This window comes from Ascaphus truei, chromosome 1 (assembly GCF_040206685.1).
Source record: "Ascaphus truei isolate aAscTru1 chromosome 1, aAscTru1.hap1, whole genome shotgun sequence".
Taxonomy (NCBI): Eukaryota; Metazoa; Chordata; class Amphibia; order Anura; family Ascaphidae; genus Ascaphus; species Ascaphus truei.
In genome coordinates this window covers 540,233,564-540,260,882 of record NC_134483.1, presented here as the reverse complement: position 1 = coordinate 540,260,882, position 27,319 = coordinate 540,233,564, and the positions used below count along the sequence as shown (strand labels likewise).

Genomic DNA, 27,319 nt, shown 5'->3' with positions numbered 1-27,319 from the left:
GGTGGAATTAATGGTGTTTTGATGATACAAATTTTGAAGGGCAGACAAAGGGCATGAAGGAAAAGAGACATGACTCCTTAGAAGCTCGTTCCTCCTCTCCCCCAGCCTCCCTTGTCCTTGCTGTCATCCGTCTGCCAATCTTCCTGTCCATGGTTAGTTAAAGGCGCTTTTCATGGCTCTTTCTTTCCCACAGGGTTTGCCAGATCTGGACCAGTGCCTGGGTTCCAAGGGGACACGCTGCAGTTGGCCTTCATCGACTTAAGACAAGTAAGCCTTTGTTGTTTTGTTTTTTGTTTCTCTTTTAAGATGTGTGACTGAGGGCCCATGAGGTCTTAAGGAGAGAGGAGAAGATGAGAAGGAAGCAAGGGGAGTTTGGAGGGGGAGGTGAAACTAGACTCTGGGGATTAAACGTCAGAGACCTGGGTTTCTCTCGCCTTTCAGGACTGTCAGGTTAGTTTCCCTGCCTGTGCAGTGATGGACAGGAGGGGAACAAGACGCCGAACCTCGCCCCCTTCCAAACAAGGCAACCTCGGTGTTGTGTAACGTACATATGACTTTTAGCAGGGCACACGGGAAAACTCTGCAAGCTTTTAATGTTCAGACACTAAGCAAGCGAGAGCATGGGTCACATGGAAAGCTCTTTCCTTCAGGGGTTGCCAACTCCCCAGGAACTTCAGGAAGTGTCCCGGAAACTACAGTCTCCTGACCTCTCTGCTAGCTTCTGTATTTAGCAGGAGTAGAATGCAGGGACAGTGATTAAAAAAAAACATTGTTCATACGAAGGAGACCATTAGATATCAAGAAGTGACTTGTTAAGCTTGCAATGGGAGTTTATAGTAATCCATGAAATGTTAGGTTGCCATAATGCATTACTGGCCTCTAATGCGCTAAATGTTGGTTAAGATATAAGCCCCTTGGCGGAGGGGCCTCTTCACCAATTGTATAATTGTGCGATCTTGATCAAGTTTTGGTAAGTTGCATTGTACAGATGTAGCAAAGATCATTGCCATTGCTTATAACGCAGAATAGAGGATTCAATGTGGCACAAAATATTGCACCATAACATGCCATCGGGTGCGGTAACCCCTGCTACGTCTGTATATTATAATGTGCTATTGTCTCTCATCTCCTTGGTATTGAACTGCAGAATACATTGGTGTCTAGAAAATGATGATTATATATAGTACTGTAGCTTTTTTGGGGTTGTTGCCTCCTAATTGGGTTTGTGGCTTCAGACAATTTTTCTTCATTTTTAAACCAATCCAAAGTCACGTTTAGGGGATGGTATACAAGTAGAGTTTACACATTAACACATTTACAAGGTTAAATATAAGCTTGTTTTTTTGTGTGTGTAGAATTGGAAGCCGGAGGTCCCCCAAGGCCGAGCCGTGTTATTTTTAGCCCCAGGAACCCCCCCAGTTCCTAAGATATTTACCTTTTTATAGGACTAATTCTGGTCCCTTTTGGGAAAACAATATGGCTGCCATCTAAGCCTCACTCCTATGGCCAATAGGAAGCCGCAGTGTCATAAGAGCAGGACATTGCAGCTTCCTATCGGATGAACTTGGTGACCATCTTTTGATTTTAAGTTCATTATACAAGCACATTAAAGTTTTTTTAAGATGGTGGGGTTGTTCCTGTGACTTTCTGAGATACAGAGCACGTAGCCCCTGATATGTCCTCCTTTTGTGTCTTGTCGTGTACTGTGTGTTCTTTCTACCCTGCCTGTTGTGGTGCCGTCCTCAGCAGCAGGAACAGCGTTAATGAAACCTTGCCAGTCTCGCCTGGTATAGCTCTGCACTTGTGATTATGGTTCTGTGTAGTAAAGCACCTACTCTGTGCACCCTTATTGCAAAGTGCTACAAAAAGGGGGAACAACGCCATTCCAAATGTAATACTAGAGCATCCGTTTTCTGAGCATTATTGTCTACTATGAGTGTAAGCTTTTGTCCGTTGGCCACTCTGGAGTGATGCACTGTTGGGATGTAGGGTACAACCATGGCCATGGGACGAAATGGACAGTCCGTGGCCCATTGTGATGGAAATATAGCAGAAATTGTCCCAGCTTCCATTTATGAAAATGTTTCAACATTCCTGTCATTGGTGATACAACTAGTGGGAACAAAGAGCCTGTGCTAAACGGGCACCTCAATGGTTACTGAACCCGGCTATTGTCCGTACAATGGCTTTCATGTGGGTTCCACTTATGAAATCCATTAGCTATATGGAAACATGACTCCAACCAAATCCAGAGCTCTGTTAAAATAAGTAGTGTTCAAAAGCAGTTTATTGACCATTTCACTTCTTTTTATTCCCAAGCAGCTGAGAGCCATCAAGCCCTGTAATGATGTCATTTATTATATTTTATTTATTTTCGTTTTTTGGTAACCAGCTAACCCACACAAATCACAGAGCCAATCTCCAAGTGTTAACTGGACAATAATAAACAGAACAATTCAAACGGTGAACGTATAGTTCCGCAAAGGGCATTAATGTACAATATCCAATGCAGGGAACAGATGAAAACGGAATGATCAAACACGGTGTTCTCTCTGGGCAAACAAGAGTTGTTTAGAGAAGTCTGACAGTCTATCTTTGTTTTTGACATACAAGCCCATAATGAAAAAGTACGTAGTTACGAGAGCAATCTGCAGCTTTTTCTTAACTTGGGTCAACGACAGATCACATTGCATGTACAGATGTACTTTAGGAAGACTTACTGTCCCCGTGACCATGGTGAGGTGCGAGATTACACCCCCGTGAGCACTTTGTTCGGCTCCGCTTCAGTCAGCCGGCAGAATTATTTGTGGGGTTATTTATGTTATTCCAGTTCAGTACGTGTGTCGGGCAGGGGGCGCACTGAATATCTTCACCTGTGATTCTCCGTAGCGGGTAAGTGAGCCGCGATTAGCAAATAAATTCCAGGGATTTACACTTGGCTTTGTGCGGCGCCGAAAATATTAAGTCTGGCTACATCTGTAGATTTGTCATTTGCAGGGTGTGATTAATTTTTCAGAACCGTATGAGGCTTTTTAGTGTTGTTTTATTTGGTAATTATGATCACATATTTGGAATTTTGTAAATGTTTCCATGAACAGTTTGCACGGTTAGGAGGAATTGGTAAGACTGACAGTCTGATTCCATAAGTCATCCAATATTTTGATTGTCAAAGTAAAACTTCATCAACTTTATCCGGAATAGGAGCAATTAGTAACTATTTTATTATACCAATGAGAATGGAAAGTTGACTAGCAGGTATCTCTGAACACACTACTAATGGAGATTACGTTAAGAGTCAGGAAGAGTGCATAAAGAGGGTTCTGGTATATCAAGAAAAAATAGAGTTTTCCTTTTCCCCCCCAAAGTAGAGTATATGGTCTTGCACCTTTAATGCCAGAATTAGGACTCTACTAGATATGTACATGAAAGAGTACCATGTAAAGCCAGGCACAACGCACACAGAATGGAGTCCAAGACCATACACTTTACAGGAAGTCCAAACATAGAGGGCTGTAATTGTTAGATGGTGCTAAGCCATCTTGTGGCTCTTTCAAATTAATGGGCAGTAAGGTTCCTTAAGCCTTAGCCCGGTTGAATAAATCTGGTCATTGGTCTCTTCAGACATAAAATGGGTAAAATGAACCCACATTTCCTAGCCATGTAATTCTTTGTTGGATCACTGCTTAAAATGAGTATGTGTAGTAGACTTCATAGGGACCTGAATGTGCTCTTAAGAAGGTAGACCCCACATCAAGGTCAGCAGTCATTGATTCATTGACACCTTTTGATCGACGATGTGGAGCACTTTGTGTATGGTTACATGAATACCATGTTCTTATAACTGAGCTACTCCGTTGTGCTCATTGAAGGAGAACATAACACTGCATAGACTTTTGAATAGATAAAAAATAAGATTCAACATGTAGTCCTATACCATGGGAATTATGGGAACGGGATGCAAATCATGTAGAGGTTCTCTTTCTATTGCAGCTTGATTCTCAGTAGCAATTTCTTTTTGTGCAGAGCTAACCATGAATGTATATCTGTACATAAAACAGGCACAATTAATCTGTACCCCAAATAATTCACCATCTGTTTGGTACTTGATGCACAGGGATATAGAGTGATTTGACCATGATCACCTAGTTGTAATAGAGCCACTTCAAGTGGTCTTTGAAAAGGCAAAAGGTAATTGTCCTTTTTGGGGCCCAATGTTTAAATTATTGGCACTTTAAAAATTAGATGCTCAGTCTCTGCTACACCAAAAGATAACGATCACTTTGTAGAGGCTCGGTAACTAGTCATGGATCTTTTTTCAGTACTGTAGTAATTGCTGTGCATCCTTAGAACCGGTGGAATTGGCTGTACTGCAGCCTGTGGTGGAGCTCCCATTTGAAGGTGGGAGAGAGATCTAGCATAAAGGGTCGAGAAAGGACATCCCTTTGAATCCGCACGACACCATATGTCAGCTTTGCTCATTTTGCTTCAGGGATTGATGTGAAGAGTGGTAGCAGTTAGTTTCTCATCACAGTATTATGCGAAAGGTCAGTGGTTTCCAAACTTTTTTTTTTAAGGAATCCCAAGTGAAATTCTGAGGAACCCCAACCCTCTCTAATAGCGCGTCTGAGATCAGATGCATTGTATGGAACCCCAACCCTCTCTAATATCACGTCTGAGAACAGATGCATTGTAAGGAACCCAAACCCTCTCTAATAACGAGTCTGGGATCAGATGCATTGTAAGGAACCCCAACTCTCTCTAATAACGAGTCTGGGATCAGATGCATTGTAAATTCTTCTGTATTTGATATCATTTTCAAATGACCAGAAAATTGCCAGTAACCCTTTAGGGATGCCCGGGGAACCCAAGGGTTCCTAGGAGCCCTGGTTGAAAAATACTGAGAGAGGTCAACACCAGCAGTTTGTAATTGCCACTATTTTTCTTTTTTGTTACATCAATGAAATCATCCATCCTGAGGTGCCCGTAATGTGTTTAGGCCGTGTCAGAGGTTATGCCGATAACAGGTGTCAAACATCTCTCACCACTGCCTGTTAATGCAAACTTTAATGCTTGTATCATCGAGGAGCAACTTGTTTCATCCATGAAGTCACAATTCTATCTTTCAACGTTACATTTTGTTTGTCCCCAGATTCCTCCCGTATACAGTAGGTCTTCAGACCTTGAAAGCTGTCTAACATCATTGTGTTCCGGAATGTTATTGTAGTCTAATCCATTGTGATGAACCTGAAAGTGTGAGGTCACAAACATTACTTTGGAGTTCTAAAGCCAGAGTAGATATGAGACTACTGGAGTTTTGCCAGCAGCAATATAGAGATTTTAGCAGGTATCCATAAGGTAAACCCAACAGTGGATTCACATAGAATATGTCATTTTTTGAGTCATTGGTCACAGAAAATATTAACTCTTACCCAAAGCCATCAACCTCAATGGTTAGAAAGATGAAAGATCGGCACTGAGGCGGCGAAAGCAGAGTCATTTTTTTTTTTTTAAAAGCTGCCTATTATGGGTAGAACTTTGTTGTATTGATATGCCAAGGGAAGAGGAGGACGAGCGAGGTGTTGAATTGTGCGCTGTCATCGCTTTTGCTGAGAAGATGGATGGGGTCGGATGGAAAGTGTGAATGAAGTTGGAGTCATTGACTGATGCTTCTCTCCTATTAAGACCATCTTTCTATGTGTCTCACAGTAAACAAAAAAAAAACAACAAACAGAACCAGCGCTTTGTCCGGGCTGCCACGATGATGCAGTACCTCTTGTTTTCAGGACTCTCCGTTTGCATTCAGATAACTTCCTGATGCTCCAGGGATATTGCTTGGCGGTGACATTATTCCCCCTCTCCTCCTTGTATCGATGATCCTGCCTCGGCTCTCAGGATTCACACTGGAACAGCTTTCATCGTATAATAGATTGAGCTAAAAAAAAAAGAGTGATGGGGGAGCAATCTGTCATCCCGTGACATGGAAGGGGGGCAGAAGGGCCAGGCACCGCGCTTCATTACCACGCCGTTGGGAATTTCTGCTTCAGCATATGTAATCTCTCTGGCTTTTTTTTGTTGTTATTGCATTGAAAAGCACCAACTTGCTAAGAAGAAAAAAAAATCCCTTATTTCATACGGACCTCCACGTTTCCGTTTTGCCAGCATCGCCCATGAATAGGCGCTCAAAAGCGCAGTTTATCCTGTGTTTAACGGTCTCTTGGCAACGTCCTGAGGTCGGATTTGATCTCGCTGTTTGTCTCTTCCTTTGGCGGGTTGAGTTTATGAAGGAGAATGTATGGGCATTGATCAGACTCGCGTTTTCCGTGACTGTCACCAGGGTGTCGCTCCTTGCTGCCATCTAAACATGGACATGGTACAGTTGTTACATGTTCTAGCCCAGGGTCGGCCAACTCCCAGTCCTTAGGAACTACCAACAGGTCCGGTTTTTCAGGATATCCCTGCTTCAGCACAGGTAGCTCAATCAAGTGGCTCAGTCATTAATGGACAAGGAATGTGTGTATATTAAAAGAAGTGTTGGCATCGAAATAAAACCTACTTTTAAAATGAACCTGGTGCAGTTAATGGTATTCCCCGAACAACATCGCTTAACCCGGCCTCGCGGGATAAACTCCTCTAGCCACGGCGTTGATGGCCCGGTAATGCCCATTTTGGGGTGGGTCAGTGCTTGCATTCGCATGGTACAGTACTTTTCATTATGCCCTGACCTTTGCAGGTACACAGCTTTTTGTTTTCTGCAACCTTTTGTTTACAGCAAATTATAATTGGGAAAGCTAGTTTGTGTGAATGAACATGCAATACAGGCGTGTAGAGTACAGGCAGACACGGCAAGCCATTTACCTGCACTACTTATGTGCTAGCGTGAGACTAATAAGTCAGCAGCATCAATAACTTAACAGCCCCCATTGAACTATTTGGGTCCATGCTTACTAAGTTGAAAAAGTCTCAAGAGCACATTTATGGTCAATTTTGTTTTATACCAAAACATTTTAGGGGAATAATCAGCTGCTTTATACCACTCACGGCAAGGGAAGCAGAAGCACCTTTAGCGACATAGGGGCGGTATACCACATTTGGTCATGCCCGTTTTGCCACAAACAGGTCCCGGCGGTGTTTAGTCGCCACTCACCTCGCCGCAGGGACATCTCCTTGCTGGCTGCTTCGTCGCCAAGGTAAGCCCCTAACCTTACCCTAAAAACACCTATTAATACTACTAATACCCCTACACTAAAAACCTTAACCCGTTAGCCGAAAACCCATTACCATCATTTCCTACCCTAAATACCTACCCCTATCCTTAACCCCCTACACTAACAGCTAAAACCCTGTAAGTTGACTTACCTTATTGGTGAAACAGCCGGTGGCTGAGTGTCCAGCGGCGGAGCGTTTGCGGTGAAGGATTCCCCCGGCAGTCATACGCCGGCAGAGACCAAATGTCAAATTCCGACATTCAGTAGTGGTGTGTATGCGTGAGTGAGTGAGTGTGTGTGTGTGTGTGTGTGTGCGTGCACTTACGCCTATGACTGTTAATTTATTGCCCAAAAGCATGTTGTTTCTCATTGATTTGGCTCATGCCGGCTAATCGAATAAGGTTAAGAAATAGGCTGCTGTCTCTGTAAGTCTCCCACCGTACTGCTTAGGTTTATTCTCCGGTGCTTGGATTCCTTTCTCATTGTCTGCGTGTGTGTGTGCGTGTGTGTGCGTGTGCGTGTGCGTGTGCGTGTGCGTGTGCGTGTGTGTGTGTGTGTATTTATAGCTCACATAGGATGTCCTGGGCACTCTATATGTAGATAAAAGTAGATATTTATGTAATCCATTAAAATGCAACAGAATACAAAAATAGGGGACGTTTCGGTCCTCGCTGGCCCTCTCTCAAGCTTCTCTGTTTCGGATCGTGGGTGTTGGGTGGAGATCCTGCTTCGGTCACCTTGATAAGGTACGTTATAATCCTTGCATCTGAAGAAGTAGATCTATTAAGACCACCAACCTAGTTCTCTAAATTAATTTTTTTTTTTTTAAATATACGCACACGGACTTGCACACACATCTATTTACACATGTAAACCGCGTGTGTGGAAGCATCTCAGCATGTGTTAGCGCTGTCATGAATATGACATCAGTAAGGAATGACTACAACAGTAGTAAACTTGGCAGTTTCTTCAAACGTTAGGAGTTGCCTCTTCAAACCTCTCTCACGGGGCCCGAGGAAAGAGCTACTATCTCGGAGTTTCAAAATTGCTGTGAACTTGCCGCTTGTCAAATGTGAATCATTTTGACGTCCTGGTGCTGCTGTGTTCCCAAGCCAGCTCGCGGTTAGCGGAGGTTTGTCTTGGGTGTCAGCCAACGATCTAATCAGCGGCCCTCGCTCGATGCAGCGTTTCATATCTTTGCACGGCTCCGGACAGCCACACTTTTACAATACACAGATCAGTTTCTGTTTCCACTAACTCAGAGGGATTCCCAGTCTCGCTGACAAGGTCTAAAAACCAAAATAATGTTCTTAAAACCATAGAATCGTATGGCACAAGAGGACCATTTGTTCCCCCTTCTCACTACTCCAAACCTGCTGGACTGTTTTAGTGTCGTCCCATTGCACTGCTTACCCCGTTCCTGGCCCCGTTCAAGCTGAAATCAAGGGAATTTAGGCTTTTGCTTTCAAATACTGTATAATCTAAAAAAATCTGTATACACGTTTCACATTTTTTAAACGTATCAAGCACCTAGTTTTTTTTTTATACAGACATTCCTCGGTTATCCGACACAATGCGTTACTCAAAATGGCGTTGGATAGCGAAACGTTGTAAAGCGAAACACGTTTTCCCATAGGAACGCTGTTTAAATGAAAGGTTCTGTTCCTGAAGGCATTTTTAATGCTAAAATACACCAAACATTTTACGCAGACAATAAGATATGCAGCACACACATAAATTATATAGTGCATATACTGTATTATATATATAATATATCATAATAAATAATATAATATATTATATAGTATAATATAGTATAATATATATATATACACACATAAACAACTTTGAAAAGCGTTGTAAGAGCGTTGGATAAGCTGTTTTGGCGTTGTAAAAATGAACATAGGTATGCGTTGGATAAGCCATTCGTTGTAAAACGAAGCGTTGTAAAACGAGGACTGCCTGTATATTGTTTATTTTATGATGCTGACAATGTCCTCTGTGCTGTACATACACATTTTGAAGACACAATGAGTTCCTGCACCATAGAGCTTGCAATGTAATATTCGTGCCTAGGGGCCACATGTATGTAATGTTGCAAGGAGCAGACATTAGGATTCAAACCCGGGTTCACCCGCTTTCAAAGCAGTGACATTACCACAGGGCCACTACACTTAGTTTAACTTATAACACCCATCAACTCCATTAGTTGACTCTGGTCCTAAGTGGGACTGCATCTTTAGATGTTCAGGTCACCTTCACTTTCTAGTGCACCTGGAATGTGCAGACAGTGATCTCATTGTCCCAGAGGATGTCCCTACTGCTTATATCATTGGCCGTTTTAGCTGCTGGAAGCCTTGTTGCTGAGCACGTTGTTCTCCAGACCTGTGAACTCAAACTGATTTGGAATCCGTCCCATTGATTTATTTATTTATTTTTTAGCGTCAGTGGGCACATTAGCCCAGATTCACTAAAGGAAATTAAAATGAATGGGAGTAACATAGTTCCATAGTAGATGAGGTTGAAAAAAATACATATGTCCGTCAAGTTCAACCTATGCTAAATTTAGACGATGGAGACTCGAATCCTATATTATGACTTACAGTACATTGATCCAGAGGAAGGCAAACTTCGAACCCCAGTAAAACATTATCCAATGATGTCTCATAAGGGGAAAAATACATTTCTTCCTGACCATATTAACAATCTGATTACTCCCTGGATCAACATGCTACTCATGTTTACTTATTTGGTATATCCCTGTATACCTTTCCTCTCTAAAAAATATGTCCAACCTTTTCTTAAAGATATCTATTGTATCTGCCACCACTGTCTCCATGGGTAATGAGTCCCACACTGTAACTGCCCTTACTGTAAAGAACACTTTCCTTTGCTGCTGGTGAGATCTCCTTTCCTCCAACCTTAAGGGATGGACCCTGTGTCCTTTGTAGTGTGCTTGGGTTGAATAGATCCAGTGAAAGTCCGTTGTATTGACCCTCAATATATTTGTAAATATGTCATATCCCCTCTCAGATGCTCTTTTTAAAACAAATTGAATTCAGCTGGCCTGCATAAGTCAGGCCTTCAACCCCCTTTATTCATTTTGTGGCTCTTATCTGCACTTTTTCTCGTTCCATAATTACTTTTTTATGGAGCGGTGCCCAAAACCGTTCTCCTTATTCAAGTTGTAGTTTTACTACGAATTACACAGTGGCAAAATGGTTCGGTCTTCCCTTCCATTAATATCCCGTTTAATGTAAGATAATATCCTTTTTTCCTTTGCAGCTACTACCTGACATTGAGCACTATTGCTAAACCTGCGGAATACAAGCAATTTGAAATCCTTCTCCATAAAGGATTCCCCTAATTTTGTCCCACTTAGTTTGTAAGTAGTCTGTTTATACAGTACCTGCTTTCCAAATGCATAAGCTTTCATTTATCTGTATTAAACCTTACCTGCCATTAACCTGCCCAAATTTCCACTTTATCTAAGTGCTTCACTGTTTAGTGCATCTGGACCATTGACTTCAGTGGCATCTAACTGGTAGATGTCAGTATTTTTTTCATTAAAAAAAAGTAATTTTTCATCCATTACCTCTAAATCTCACTTATTTTGGTCTTTGAATAATGACATCTCTACCCTGTACCACTAATGATTCTAATTAAATCTTCTCTGTAACGAGACGTTTTCCACAGTGAACAATTCTTGGTCTGGAATAGCAAAGTGGGCAACACATAGGCTTAGATTATACTACCTGCACGACGGAGCGCATAGCCTCGCGCACACCTGCAGCCCCGGCGATCAGTGAACTTGGTTGCAGGAGATTGGGGGGGGGGTGGGGGGTGTGGCCGACGCATCACGAAGCTGGTTTGCCCTCATTGGCTGAACCGCTCACGTGACAGACGTCACGCGGCCGCACTTGAAAAGACAAAAAATGTTGTCTCTTCAAAAAGCGGCCGCTCCGTCGTGCGCGCACTGTGGGCGGCCTCGGGGGCATTAAGCAATTTGTGCTTGTCGCGCGCGCTAGGGCAATCGCGCTGACTAAGAGCGCAGCCATACAAAAAATGGCTGTACTTTAACTAATAAACTGAAGGAACTTCTTGTAATAGTATTAATGTTGCTGCAGCATACCTAAAAACGCAGACACAGACTGACAAAGTCAGACTTTCAGGAGTTCAGATCTACGTAGAAATATCATTAATAACACCATTTCCAACGCCAATCGTCTGCTTTGAAATGCCGATCTATTAGGAAGCCGATGGAAATATGGATCTGCTAGCTCCGTCCTGGCCCTTTCTTCCCACCTATAGAAGACAGGTTTGTGACTTTAGTGGTTAGAAGCGTCCTTACCTTTTACTGCAGCAATCTTACTCCAGTTTCTCCAGCAGTGTGTCTAAGTCTGGTGACTTCACAGCAAGGTGGCACTATATACCTGCAGAGGAAACATCCTGGTAGAGGAATGTCTTCACTAATGAGATCTCAGTGCTTTATCCTAATGCGCCATTCCAAATAAAACACTTCTGAGAAGTTTCTGGGGATATGCAGTCTCTGAATAGAGACTTCTGCTAACGGATCCATGGTTTAGAAAGATGTTCTCAATCGCTACTTGGACTAGAGGAAGTTGAACACCGGGTCTTGAGTTATTGTTATTACTATGAATAAGGCCTTGGCCATGTTTGGCGCTTGCTCGCTCTCGCTTGCTGCCGCTCGCTCTACCTGGAGCTTTTTGCTGTCCTTACAGAGGAGACAGCAAGCGCTTGGGAGGCGGGTATCACTGTGTGTGTTGGTAGCTGTCAGTGTGTGTGTCACTGGGGAACGTGTGTGTGTGTGTGTGTGTGTGTGTGTGTGTGTGTGTGTGTGTGTGTGTGTGTGTGTGTATTATATAATATTTTAAAAATTAAAAAAAAAAGACATGTTGTGAGAATAAATTATTTATTAACATTGTGCAACTTTGATAAATATATTCACGCACACACACACGCGCACACACGCATACACATACACACACACACACACACACAATGCACACACACATGCACACACATATACATACACACACACACACACATGCATACACACACGCACGCACACACACACGCACGCACACAATGCACACACACATGCACACACACATGCACACACATATACATACACACACACACACACACACACACACACACACACATGCATACACATACACACACACACACACACACACATGCATACACAAAGGCACACACACACACACACACACATGCATACACAAAGGCACACACACACACACACACACACATACACACACACATACACACACACACACACACACGAGACATGGATCGGGGTAGAAGGGGGACAGACCGTCAGGGGGTGGGCGCGTCACTGGCCGGGGGCGGGCCAGTGACATCACGGAGCTGGTTCGCCCTCATTGGGCGAACCGCTCACGTGACCGGCCTGTCTCGCCGGCAAGCGGGGGAATTTAAAATTCCCCCAAGACCTGCGCTTCCGCAAGCGCTCGGAAGCGCAGGTGAGCCCCTACTAAAGCCGCTCTAATTGCGGCTGTAGGGGCTCAGTGCTGAGCGGGAGCGCGCCTCAGCGCGCTTCCGCCAGCAAGCAGGTAACATGTCCGGGGCCTTAGAAAGAAAATAAGCGTTTATTTTATCACCCAAACGCATTTCTCAATAATCTATCCCAAAATCCCCCCCTCCCCGCTCCTTTTTATATAATTTACGTCATTGTTGTGTAGTTATTATTTATTTTATATTGAATGTTATTTTCACCTCTGTTTTAGAATTGTATCACTTTTCCACTTTTTTTCCTGTACTCCCAACACCATTTATGACATCCGTAATAAAATATAAATTTAAAAATTAAAAAAGCAACAAAAAACCCACACTGAAATCTGCATACTTATTTTACACTCTTCCTAGTGTGTGTGTGTGTGTGTGTTACACTCTTCCTAGTGTGTGTGTGTGTGTGTGTGTGTGTTACACTCTTCCTAGTGTGTGTGCGTGCGTTTTTTTTACTGAATACTGTATGTAAAACCGACACCAATTAAGCTAATGAATCCAGCTGTGGCATTAACAAGAGTAACTGTGCTGTGCCAATTTACATTTCTAAGCATTCAGAGCAAAGCATTTCAGACCTTTATTTTAGAAATCTTTATTTTAAAAAAAAAATCAATATGATTTGGAAACGGCACGGGAGAGAGTTTCTAAAATAAGTTAATTTAACAAAGTACATTGTTAAAACAAACTAAGGTAGAACCGTATCCCACAGAAACGATGAGACTATAGTCCCTATCTACAGATGAATCAAGACGTTGAATCCAGATATAATCTCAGACTAGAACACTTCAAGCTGACCAATTCACATACCTTGCCTCAATGTCATCATTAATCAGGCTGGGTGTTCTTTAGATCCTCTATTAAACCAAAGTTACTAATGGATCAGACAATGGGACCTTCTCTACGGTGGAGGTTTCTTGTCGCCTTTTTCACCCACCATAACTTCAAATGTGATGGTAAATCCTTCAGTGTTGAAAATTGCAAAGCCAGTGCAGCCAACCTCATACTGATGAGACCCATTAAGGTCGAAACTGGTCTGTGAGTGGTTTGACTGGCTTTGCATCTGATTCCCATGCTGTGCTTAAAAGCTGTGTGAACAGCAATCATTATCTTATAAGGGTTCCATGTAAAAACAGATTTCAGGCAAAAGGTGACACGATGTATATCAAATAAAAATATAATTTGTGAGCACTTTCACATGTCTAAGACAGGTCTGCAACCCTGCGTTTCATCATTATCACCCAGCATACAGTGCTTCCACTGCAGCAATGGATTCTTGGAAATGACATGCAAATGGGCACACAGTGCCACCTTTTTTCTCAAATCCATTATTACATGGAACCTTTAAGCAAATTCTCGCTGTTTTTAAATACAGCTTTTAAAAATAGCCTGGGATGAGATGCAAAGCCAGTGGACCCACTCACAGAGAGACTGTTTCGACCTTGTGGGTCTCATCAGTGTGAGGTTGGTTGTACTGGCTTTGCAATTTGACTTTTTTGGCTTTGCAATTTTCACCACACATTATTTAGGTTGTTGGGTGAAAATTATATATATATTTTTTTTTTTTATATATATATATATATATATATTTATATATTACCTTTGAATAGTCGTCAACACTATGCATGGGGGTAGATGATATAGGTATATGTTGGAGAGTAAGTTATAGTCAACAGTATATGCCAGAGATGGAGGAAAGATGGTAAGTTATAAAGGGATAAGTGAAGAGGAGGGGATTGGGTGTGATGCGTTGACCACACTGATGGTACAAAGAATCTATTAGCCGCGCACTCCAGGGTACATAACGAAAACTTATTGTGAAACCCAACGTTTCGCTCCTATAAATAGACCTTTTTTTTGTCTTGCTAAAGGTCCATATACTGTATAGGAACGGAAGCGTTGATTTGCACTCCATACGTTCTGATTGAGTACTGTACACTGGAGCGCCTGTCTCAGACTATTCCCGATATGCACAGCTGGACTCTCACAGCCGTAACTTGTAGACATTGCAGTTGGTTTCTGGTAGTGCTGATAATGCATTGTTATTCAGTATTGTCACACAATATGCCCCAATTTGTCACCAGTGCAGCAATAGGCACACGCTGCTACCTTTGTATCCCAAACTGAGAGTAGGCTCAAAAACGTGTGCGCTGTAGGCAGTGGTATTTTAGTAAGGACTTTAATGCACATTAATAGATCAAAAAAGGCTTTGTCCACATAAATTGAAAATGAGGAGGCCGGAGTATAGTGTGTGCAGTTAGTGCTGGAATTCGGGAGGAATTGCCGTCGCTGAGCGCTGGTCTCGATAAGCTTACAAAGAGCTGGGAAGCTCCACTCTTTGCGATCCAATGTTATTTTGTTCTCTGCGGTCCCATGTCTTTGTGGGTTAATGCGACACCTCGCTGAACTGACACACAAATCCGTGCCCTCGCCATTAATGCCCCGCGGGCGCCGGACTCGCCGCAGCTCCCGTCACTCGTTTTTGTGTTGAGTGATATGAGGAATAGGATCAAGTGTGTTGTGTGTTGTGTGTTGTTGTTTTGTTTTTCCCCCTTTTTTTCTTTCTTATTTCCATTGTTTACATCGCTTGCGTGACCCGACGAGAGGGGGGAAAGAGTTTAAACAATCCTTGATTTCACTCGTCACTTCCATAGCACCAGCAGCATTCCTTTCCATGACATTATTTACCTCTTTATTGGAAGGTTAATTGTAACCTCTGCAGCCTCATGCACCTGCAGTGCATTGTGGGGAAGGCCCCACTGGCAGCAGTGCAAGGGTTAAGGTTTAATGGTGGACTTCTCGACCAGTGGGTGAACGCTGCACGGTTAGAAAGTGTAGGGTGTAGCTCACTGTCCCATAAAAATGCAGCTTTTTCTATACATTCCTCATTGGGAAATTCTCTGCGGTTTTCGTGCTCCTTTTGCATGCCATTACCCAGAATCCCTCAGAGATAATGGGGGGAGGCAGGGTGGCAGACCTGTCTGAGGCATGTGAATGTGCTCGCGAGTGGGATTTGAATTTGCTGTGCTCTTATTTCGGAGAACATCCTGTTTCTGGTTGGATGTTGTGAACTGCTGCACAGACTTTGGCATTTCAGCAGCGTCCCTCACTCTGCTTAGCATGAGCTCATGTCTCTAATTCAGTAGCGGCCTTGTTTTTGCGACACCGCTAGCTGATTATAAATAAGAGCGGGCGCCCTTATTCCTTGTATATCATGTACAGGGTATGCTGATTAATGTTATCGTGCTCTATAAATCCTGGCTTAAACGAAGGCAAAATGCGCATGCGTATTGCTGTGGTTTTCAGTGTTTAAATTTAAACGGCATCAAATTAGAACGAGGATTGAACCCCTGAAGGAGTAGTGGCTTTGTGGTACGGTCGCTGCCCTTGAATCGGGTGAGTTCTGTTTGACTCTTAGTGTCGTTGTGACATTGGACAAGCCACCTTACCTCACTGTGCCCCATGCACCGACATAAGATTGGTCGCTCTTTGGAACAGGGACTTGTGATGCCTGCAAAATTCTATATACAGCGCTGTGTAAACACGGAGTCCAGACACAAATACCAGAAAAAATGAATCAAACATTGTAAGCAAGATGTTACATAGTTACATAGTAGATGAGGTTGAAAAAAGAATTCCGTCCATCAAGTTCAACCTATGCTAAATTTAGACAACAGATACTTTATCCTATATCTATACTTATTGATCCAGAGGAAGGCAAACAAAAAACCCCATTAAGGGGAAAAATTAATTCCTTCCTGACTCCAAGAATTGGCAATCGGATTAATCCCTGGATCAACATCCTTCCCATGTATACTTATTTGGTATATCCCTGTATACCTTTCCCATCTAAAAAGATGTCCAACCTTTTTTTGAACAAATCTATTGTATCTGCCATCACAGTCTCCATGGGTAATGAATTCCACACTGTAACTGCCCTTACTGTAAAGAACCCTTTCCTTTGTTGCTGGTGAAATTTCCTTTCCTCCAACCTTAAGGGATGGCCCCGAGTCCTTTGTACTGCCCGTGGGATGAATAGTTCTTTTGAAAGCTCCTTGTATTGTCCCTGAATATATTTGTATATAGTTATCATATCCCCTCTTAGATGCCTCTTTTCTAATGTAAATAAATCGAATTTAGCTAGCCTCTCCTCATAAGTTAGAATGTCCATCCCCTTTATTAATTTGGTGGCTCTTCTCTGCACTCTCTCTAGTTCCATAATGTCTTTTCTAAGGATTGGTGCCCAAAATTGTACTCCATATTCAAGGTGTGGTCTTACTAATGCTTTGTAAAGGGGCATAATTATGTTTACTTCCCTTCCATCCATTGCCCGTTTGATGCAAGATAAGATCTTGTTTGCCTTTGCAGCTACTGCATGACATTGGGCACTATTGCTAATGCCAATTATTGACTATGGAGACATAGTATATGGCTTGGCTCCTCAAACCCACCTTAGCAAACTTGACACCCTCTACAATTCAATTTGTCGTTTTGTTCTCCAATGCAACTACAACACACATCACTGCGAAATGCTCAAAGAACTAGATTGGTCAACACTAGAGTCTAGGCGCAAAGTTCACCTTTCCTGTCTTGCCTTTCAATTCTTCATGGGCAAGCTACCCAGATACCTGAACAAGCTCCTCACCCCTACCACCTGCAGCACTTATCACCTGAGATCAGACTCCAAAAGACTATTCATGGTCCCAAGGCTCAACAAAGTATCCGGACGTTCCTCCTCCTCCTTCCGTGCACCCCAAAACTGGAACAACCTACCAGAGACTATCACATCCACCACCAGTTTAAGTTCTTTCAAATCTAAGGCTGTCTCACATTTTAACCTGGTCTGTAACTGTTTCATACGCTCATAATATATATTTTCTTTAACTGTGCACGCAATGTCTTGTATATAATGTATACCCTATTCATTTATGTAACTGTACTTGTAACCATGTACTATTTGTTTTACTCTGTGCCCAGGACATACTTGAAAACGAGAGGTAACTCTCAATGTATTACTTCCTGGTAAAATATTTTATAAATAAATAAATAAATTGCTAACCCTGCTGTCTACAAGCACTCCTAAAGCCTTCTCCATCAAGGATTCCCCCAATATATCTCCATTTAATTTGTAAGTCGCCTTTTTATTCTTGTATCCCAAATGCATAACATTACATTTATCTGTATTAAACCTCATCTGCCATTTACCTGCCCACGTTTCCAGTCTCTCCAAGTCCTTCTGAAGAGAAATTACATCTTGCTCTGATTCTATTACCTTACACAATTTAGTATCATCAGCAAAGATGGAGACTTTGCTCTCGATCCCAACCTCAAGGTCATTAATAAACAAGTTAAAAAGCAGGGGTCCCAGTACCGATTCCTGAAGTACTCCACTCACGACTTTAGCCCAACCTGAAAAAGTTCCATTTATGATAACCCTCTGTTGTCTGTCATTTAACCAGTTTTCAATCCAGGTGCATATATTATTACTGAGTCCAACTCTCTTTATTTTGTACACCAACCTCTTGTGTGAAACCGTATCAAAAGCCTTTGCAAAATCTAAGTAGACCACATCAACGGCATTATCCTGGTCTAGATTCCTACTTACCTGCTCAAAGAAACAAATAAGGTTAGTTTGGCAAGATCTATCCTTCATAAATCCATGCTGACTATTACTAATAATTTTATTTCCATTAGGTATTCCTGAATATTATCCTGTATTAAACCTTCAAGTAGTTTCCCTACTATTGAAGTCAGGCTTACAGGTATGTAATTTCCCGGTTGTGATCTAGCTCCCTTTTTAAATATAGGCACCACATCTGCTTTACGCCAATCTTGTGGTACTGAGCCTGTAGAAATGGAGTCCTTGAATATTAAATATAATGGTTTTGCTATTACTAAGCTTAACTCCTTGAGAACTCTTGGATGTATGCCATCGGGGCCAGGTGCCTTATTTACTTTAATTTTTCAAGTCGCTTATGAACTTCTTCCTCAGTTAACCAATTGTTCATTAATATGGAGCTTGTGGCTTCCTCCTGCGGCACTACTATTGAACTTGATTCTTCCCTGGTAAACACAGAGGCAAAGAATTTGTTTAATACCTCAGTTTTTTCCTTATCTCCAATAATCTGCCTACCCATCTCACACTGAAAGGGTCCTATATTTTCTTTTCTCATTTTTTTATTATTAAGGTACTTGCAAATTTGATTGCCCTTTTGCAATTTTTGTTACATTCCTTATAATTCTGATACGATGTCTCCGTCCCTTCTGACTTAAAGAATCTAAACGCCTTCCTCTTCTTGTCCATTTCCTCCCCTACCTGTTTATTTAGCCACTTTGGTTTTGACTTATTTCTTTTATACTTATTACCCAAGGGTATACACTCATAAGTGTGCTTTTCTAACAATGTTTTAAAGACTGCCCATTTATCTTCTACATTTTTCCCTGCAAAAACATCATCCCATTGTATTACTACTAGATTAGACCTCAGTTTATTAAAATCTGCCTTTCCAAAATTGAAGGTCTTTGTTGAACCCAAGTAATCTGTTTTTTGATAATTTATTTCAAATGAGACCATGTTATGATCACTGTTACCCAAATGTTCCAGGACTTGAATATTTGTTATTACTTCTATATTGTTTGATATGACCAAATCCAGAACTGCCCCTCTCCTGGTTGGTTCCTCAATAATTTGGGTCATATAATTGTCTTTAAGCACCCCCAAAAACCTGTTCCCTTTTGTTGTAACGCTAATCTCATTGCCCCAGTCTCTCTGGATAATTAAAATCCCCCATTATGCAAACATGACCCAGTTTTGATGCCTTCTCCATTTGCAAATGTATATTAGCTTCCTCAATCTCATAGATATTTGGTGGTTTATAGCATATTCCCACAAACATTTTCTTTATACTTTTATCTCCACTGCTAATTTCTATCCACAAAGTCTCTACATTCTCATCATTCCCTTCATAGACATCATCCCTTATAATAGGTTTTAGATCCGGTTTAACATATAAACATACTCCACCTCCCCTTCTATTTGTTCGATCCTTCCGAAAAAGAGAATAACCCTCTAAATTAACTGTCCAGTCTTGAGTTTCATCCCACCATGTCTCAGTAATGCCTATGATATCATACTGCTCCCTTGCAGCTATTAATTCAAGCTCCCCCATTTTATCTGTCAGGCTTCTTGCATTAGCAAGCATGCATTTCACGTTTTTTTCAGCCTGTTCTATTATCTTATCTGCTCCTTCCTTTCTGCGCCCACTTTGTTTAGTCTTTAGAAGTTTTCTAGTATTATCTGTATTTACTATGGGTGTCTCACTGCTTGTCACACTCGCACTTGCCCCCATTCTACCTCCATACCACCTTGTATCCTCATCTATTCCATTTAGTTCATTATCTGTTTCATTCCCCTCCCCCCTCCATCCTAGTTTAAAATCTCCTCCAACCTTTTTAGCATTCTCCCCCCTAGCACAGAAGATCCCTCTTCATTGAGGTGCAATCCGTCCCTAGAAAGGTGCAAACCGTCCCTAGAACGTTACAAAGCTGAGGGCTCTCAGGAGGGGCGCATTGCGCTTACCTTTCGGCCCAGGCGATTCCATGTAGAGCGGCCCGTCCTACAGCGAGTCGCCGCAGCATTTGATGTCTGGTCACCATGACAACCCGATGCTGCAGGAGTAGGGCCGCTACGGAAAAGGTAAGTCTTCTCACCACTCGCTCTAACACACACAAACACTCTTACCTTGGGCTAAGGGGCAGTCCTGCCGGTCCGGGGACTTTCCCAACTCCTTCCTTCCGGTCAAGCGGAAGTTGGATCCCGGCCTCGGCAGGAAGGAGGGAAAGTATTGCAGGTGGTCAGGGAGCTGAAGAGCCGCCGGCCGCAGCAACGGCCCACTGGGGCAGCCCCGATGGGGTATTCTGCCCATTGCGCTCAGGCATTGTGAATCATAATCCTGATTGTGTGCGAGATGTCCCATTGTAGTTCTCCTCACATGTGGTTGCCCCGTCTCATATGCAGAAGTAAACCCCACATTGTGTTCTAGGCTTCCTCTCCCGTACTACGCACTCGGTTGCCATGAAAACAGAGCACAGCATTTTTGTATGTTATGTTCTGACACTTTTTTTTTTTAATAATCTGGATCATTGAGACTGACTCCAAACCAGTTAGTCTCAGAAAAAATCAGTGACCGTCAAATCTCTTGTTTACTTGAAAGTGACGAGAAAAACCTTTAGGGCTCACGTTCACCCCTGACTCCATCACATCTGCTGCAAGAATACAGTCACCTACCCTCTGGGGATATCTTAGGCCTGTGTCTTTAATAGTGGTGACCCCAGTGTCCCTGCTCCATGTGACCTTTTATTATTAATCCCTTTAAATCATGCAACAGTGTATGTATCTCCTGGTCCAAGTAGAGTCATATCTGGGTTTGGAGAGACTGTTATGATTAAGATGGAAAGCTTCAATCCTAGGTATCTGAGTAAAACGGCTTGGCAGATGACCACCCTATTACTTACTAGGATCTGTAAATGATGTGCCTGAATCGGTGGTGTGCGTATGCAGGCTGCTGCCCCGCACACCTCCCCTTGTCCTAATCTCCTGTGGTGGTACATTCATCCAGTCGTTGGTTTGTTGGGTTTTTGCTCTGAACTCATTCTGGATCACGCTAGTTCTGCATGTCTATGGAAAGCAGAGACTTGAAGAGCCAAGTGTGGGTACAACGCTCGAGGACCGAGAGCTAGACTGGCTAGTCTAGAATTATTATACTAAGCATTAATAATGCTTCATACAGCTACTTGGCATTTGCAGAGATGGTGTATTCCAGGGGTGGCCAACTCCAGTCCTCAAGAGCTACCAACAGGTCAGGTTTTAAGGATATGCCTGCTTCAGCACAGGTGGCTCAATCAGTCACAGCTTCAGCACAGGTAGCTCAATCAGTGGGTCAGTCTTTGCTGAAGCAGGGATATTTTTAAAATCTGACCTGTTGGTGGCCCTTGAGTACTGGCGTGGCCACCCCTGGTGTAGTCAAACCCATGCACGGGTAGATGGGTAATGATGTTCGTTGGAATACCATGAGGAGACTTGTGAGGACTTCCACATTGGAAAGGAATTTACACATAACTAATAGGATGGTACAGAACAGTAACACATCTTCTTTTTAACCCCACTAACCATTGAACCCATGTAAAATTTCTGGAGCCAAGTACTCGGCCACCTAGGCTTAGCACCACAGGACAGTTGTAACCCCTGCTCGCCCTCCAGCGATCCCTCCCAACATATATACCATTATGTGGTTGCAAAGCTGCGTGTCAGCTGATCACTTAAAACTATCCCATTCCCCTTATCTATTGATGGAAGGATTCCTCTCTAGTCATGTAATCTCCCTTAGGACCCAGCACTGGTCACCGTCCCCCTGCTTCCCCCAACCAGCCGAGTAACGTACACTTTCTAATGGCTTCCTGATGAAAAATTCACTACTCAACAGGCCTGCAGTGCCAGGAGTGCTGCTGGGGGATTACATTACCTCTTACCTGCCCCCATGGGTCGGGTTGCACATCGGCTCCCAACAGCCAAGACCGACACCTCCACTGCGCTCACTAATCCGCTTACTCCTGGATCAGTTCTGTAACCCGGCGACCCACAGCAGACTACTGCAAAGAAAGAATAAACCCAACAGTGAAGTAGGGAAAACAGCTTCCACAATCCGTGCACAGCACATCCTGTTCTGAGTCCAGTGGGCTGCTGCCGGTGCCATCCCTACAAGAACCAAATTGTATCAATGTTGGTGACAAGTATAAGGGATACAAACTAGGTGAATGGTGTATGCCTTTTTTTCCCCCCTTTTAATCTGTGACCCTGTGGTTGAAATGGTTAAAATAAAGTGACACTGATTGATTAACATTCCTGTTTGTAAACTTAACACTGAAGAAAAGCTGGTGCGATACGTTGTTCTTGAAATTTATGGAACCATTAAGCTGTTAATAATAAACGATAGTGGGGCTGTGAGTGATAAAGCAGTGGTACTGTGAGGCATAGTACCATCCAACTTCAACCCCTGCCTACAAGTATGTTTAAGTATCTTTTATTGAGTTAATTTGTAAGCATAGTGATCTGAGACTTGGAAGGCGTTTTATTTCCTCTGTGTACTTCCTTCTGTTTAATATCAGGAGTTTGCACGGACAAACGCCCCTTCTCGACCCTGTATTTGTATTTATTGGCTCTCGCAGAGACGGGGAAAGCTGGAGGCTGAGTAAACACTTAATTGACGCCCCTCCAACACCCCTATTGATTGGCCTTGAGGAAAAGAGCACAAAATAAGGGACAAATCCCAAGATTAGTCCGTCTTCCTCTTTCTTCATAGAGAGACCAGCGCCATTCCCTATTTTTCCAAGTGCGGCTTATGAACAGTGAACATAGAAAAAAGGCGCGAGACTGCACGTGATCCCAATAATATGACCAACTGCGGATTGTGAGTGTTACCTCAATATTGGGATTCTTTGCCGTCTCTCCTTTTTCTATGTTCCCCGAGGAAAAGGTAGGCAACGAAGACAGTGTGGCCATGTATGTCCTTTCTTCCATGTAGTAACACAGGAGGGTGAAGGAGTAGGTATGACACCTTCTGTTGAACCAACAAGTAGTTAATGTTACAAGCGTTCAAACCTCTCGGGGGCCCTCATGTGGTCTTCAGCACCGTCAGAGATTCGAAAGCTTGTAACCTATCAACTACTCGTTGGTCCATTCAAAGGTATCTTACTCCCCTCTCCCTTTTTTTTTACTTGATGAAAAGAGAAATCCTTCTCCATATCGAGAGAAACCAAAAGCGCCACGTGACGTATGATTATAGGCAGTGTTTGACAAACCTATACATTTGCACGCCCCGGGCGAGTGGATTTAATATCGTGGCGAGCTCCTCTTGGCCCAAGCAGCACACGTGTGGTACTAGGTGGCGAGTAGATTTTTTTGTTTGGCGAGTAGATTTTTTGGTGATTTGTCGACCACTGATTATAGGACACATTGACCTTTCTTTGCAATTCTGGTATTTTATATTATTATTATTATTATTGTGCTATAGTAAATATATTAAGAATATCCATTTAGCACCCTCTGCGCTGGAGGTAAGCAGTGTGTTGCAAATCCCTCCTGGGCCTGAAGGCGATTGGCACCTAAGTAATTATGACGCCATCCGAGCGGAAGCACCCTCACACCTGTTAACTTCTCACTGATCTTCCCGGAGTCTCACTGCTCAGAGGTCCCACCGACTCGTATGACGTGTTATTGATTGAAGTCAGCACTAAAATGCCTTCTTTTTCTTTACCCAGAAACCCCGAATCTTACTAATTATGGTGCTTAGAGGTTACTATATCTCTGTACCGTGCAAGTACATTCTGCCCCAATCTTTTATATTTGTCCTAATGCAGGGGATAGCCAAATCCAGTCCTCAAGGGCCACCAACAGATCATGTTTTAAGGATATCTCTGCTTCAGCACAGGTGGCTCAATCAGCCACTGATTGAGCCACCTTTGCTGAAGCAGGGATATCCTTAGAACCTGACCTATTGCTCTTGAGGACTGGCATTGGCCACCCTTGCCCAATATGTCCAACCTTGCCTGCTGCCAGACGGAGATGTGCACGCCTCCTGGAGAATGGCACACGCTTTCTCCCTGTTGTGCACTGATTGGTTTACACGCCTCTCCGAGCTGGAATTCCATTCTCCCTGTGTCTGCATGTCTGCGATCCACATGATATAATATTGCAGAAGTGCTGCTCTGTGTAGAATAGCAGCCCAGTGCTTCCAATGCTGCATATTTAGTTCATTCTCATACTTTGCACTCCTGTTAAAGATCATTATCAAGGCAACAGTGACTGTGAATACAGAGTTAAAATACTCCAAGCGTACTATATTTAAAATAAATGTACTTGTTTGTGTCACTATTCACGAACCTTTTAATGCATACAGTATCACAGGGACCCTTACCTGTCTCTGCCATGCGTGATATCTGCTGGTCGTTTTTTTAATGGGGATAGAGCAAACTGGCTGGTGTTATCTAAAGAACTAATGCTCTTTGCTGTGTAGTGGTTTAATATATAAAATACAGCTTCCAAGGAGAAGTAAAAATAAAATTGTTAACCTAATCCGTACCGGGGTGCAGACAGTGCAGAAGGGGTTAATACTGAACCGTTTATATATATATATATATATATATATATATATATATATATATATATATATATATATATATATATATATACTGTAGGTGAGCATTGCCATTGAATGTCTTCTTCTCTCATTTAAGGAAGTCAGAGAAGACTCCAGACTTGTAGTTTGATGAGGGTAACGGTGTTCAGTTATCGGTTACCTGACACGTAATAGCGACTTAACCGTGAAATGTGACTTTTAGCTGCTTTCTTGAAGAAGTAACATCCGCTCCTTCTCCTGGTGGTGAAATGGCTCTTCACTTCTTAGCGCGGCAGCTGGAAGATAAAATGCACACAGCCTACGGTCCCAGTGCTTGAGAACGGCAGGTTCTCTGTCATTTCATTGGGTAAATCTCCTTGCATCAGTGGAACCTACGTTTAAATGGCCGTGACACAGAGCCAGCCGCCAACACCCAGAATCCTCTGTTCTATTCTGCAAAACATCGCTTAGTACAGGGGTGGCCACTCCAGTCCTCAGGGCCACCAGCAGGTTTTCAGGATATCCCTGCTTCAGAACAGGTGGCTGAGCCACCTCTGAAGCTTGGACTAATTGAGCCACCTATGCTGCCGCAGGGATAACCTTAAAGCCTGACCTTTTGATGGCTCTTGAGGACTTGGAGTTGCCCACCCCTGCCCCAGGGTATTTGCCTGCTGCATGAATTAGTTTTTAGTGCTGTGCCCGGGCGTGGGAGGACACAGAACCAGCGAACCCACCAAGAGAGCTGATCTCTCCGAATATTAGATTGTGAGCTCCTTGATTCAGAGATTACTGTGCCTGTAATATTCTATATAGAGCAGGAGTGGCCAACTCCAGTACTCGAGGGCCTCCAATAGGTCAGGTTTTCAGGATATCCCTGCTTCAGCACAGGTTGCTCAATAAGGTGTTGTGCTGAAGCAGGGATATCCCTAATACCTGGCCTGTTGGTGGCCCTTGAGGGCTGTAGTTGGTCACTCCTAGCCTAGTGTTTAACATTTAGCTCCCAATCTGGCCGTACAAATATAAGTGCTGTGTGCGTCCCTTCCTCGTTCCTTACCTACGTTTGTCCCACGTAGTGGGTAAAGCAAATGATTTAAACAGCTTAGCAATGTAGTATGTATATGTATGTCTTTATTTATATAGCGCCATTCATGTACATAGCGCGTCACAGCAGTAATACACGGGACAATCTTATAAATAACAGATAATATAAATAACACATCATGGGAATCAGCGCTTTCAGACATAAAAGTGACACTTAGGAAGAGGAGTCCCTGCCCCGAAGAGCTTACAATCTAATTGGTAGGTAAGAAGGACGTACAGAGACAGTAGGAGGGTTTCCCGTGATATTTACCTGTGAAATTAGCACCTCTCTAATAGCGCGTCTGAGATCAGATGCATTGTAAGGAACCCCAACCCTCTCTAATAGCGCGTCTGACATCAGATGCATTGTAAGGAACCCCGACCCTCTCTAATAGCGCGTCTGACATCAGATGCATTGTAAGGAACCCCAACCCTCTCTAATAGCGCGTCTGAGATCAGATGCATTGTAAGGAACCCCAACCCTCTCTAATAGCGCGTCTGAGATCAGATACATTGTAAGGAACCCCAACCCTCTCTAATAGTGTGAGATCAGATGCATTGTGAGGAACCCCAACCCTCTCTAATAGTGTGAGATCAGATGCATTGTGAGGAACCCCAACCCTCTCTAATAGCGCGTCTGAGATCAGATGCATTGTAAGGAACCCCAACCCTCTCTAATAGCGCATTTGAGATCAGATGCATTGTAAGGAACCCCAATCCTCTCTAATAGCGCGTCTGAGATCAGATTCATTGTAAGGAACCCCAACCCTCTCTAATAGCGCGTCTGGGGTCAGATGCATTGTAAGGAACCCCAACCCTCTCTAATAGCGCGTCTGTGATCAGATGCATTGTAAATTCTTATGTATTTCGCACAATTTACAAATGACCTGTAAATCACAGTGAACTCTTGAGTGGTATACGGGGCAGCCCTGTTCAAAAACACTGGTATAATCCTTACAAAAATGACATACAAAAGGATTTTACTCCATTATTTAAGTTTCGTCAATTTCTTGAAATTGGACACTGACCACGGATTATTTTTTTTTTTTTTTTTTTGTCGCCCTGGTGGCCACCTCAGCCACTAATGGTGACCAGGCTTCCTGTGTAGCGATGGTTGTAAAAGTGATCTCTGAGCGTGGCAGGCACGCTTTACTATGTGTATATATGGCCACAAACCTCCCACAACGCTCTAATCTGGATTGAATTCATCCCCTTGCCTGCGATTTTCCGGTGCGGTGATGTTAATCACTTTCTCCTCCAGGCGTGGGTTTGCCGTATGTCGGTACGTACAGCCTG

General features: G+C 43.0%; 1 protein-coding gene across 6 annotated transcripts in view; it reads left to right on the top strand.

Annotated features, from left to right (window-relative positions):
- Nucleotides 1-27,319, top strand: part of EXOC6B (exocyst complex component 6B) — a 434,433-nt gene that overhangs the window by 328,123 nt on the left and 78,991 nt on the right. For 5 of the 6 annotated variants that reach the window (XM_075573299.1, XM_075573282.1, XM_075573265.1 and 2 more), the window contains one exon: nt 194-267. In XM_075573299.1, the coding sequence (XP_075429414.1) occupies nt 194-267 (74 nt within the window). Of the gene's footprint in view, nt 1-193; nt 268-5,149; nt 5,563-27,319 lie in introns of those variants that run through there. The other variant, XM_075573289.1, reaches the window with a different exon arrangement.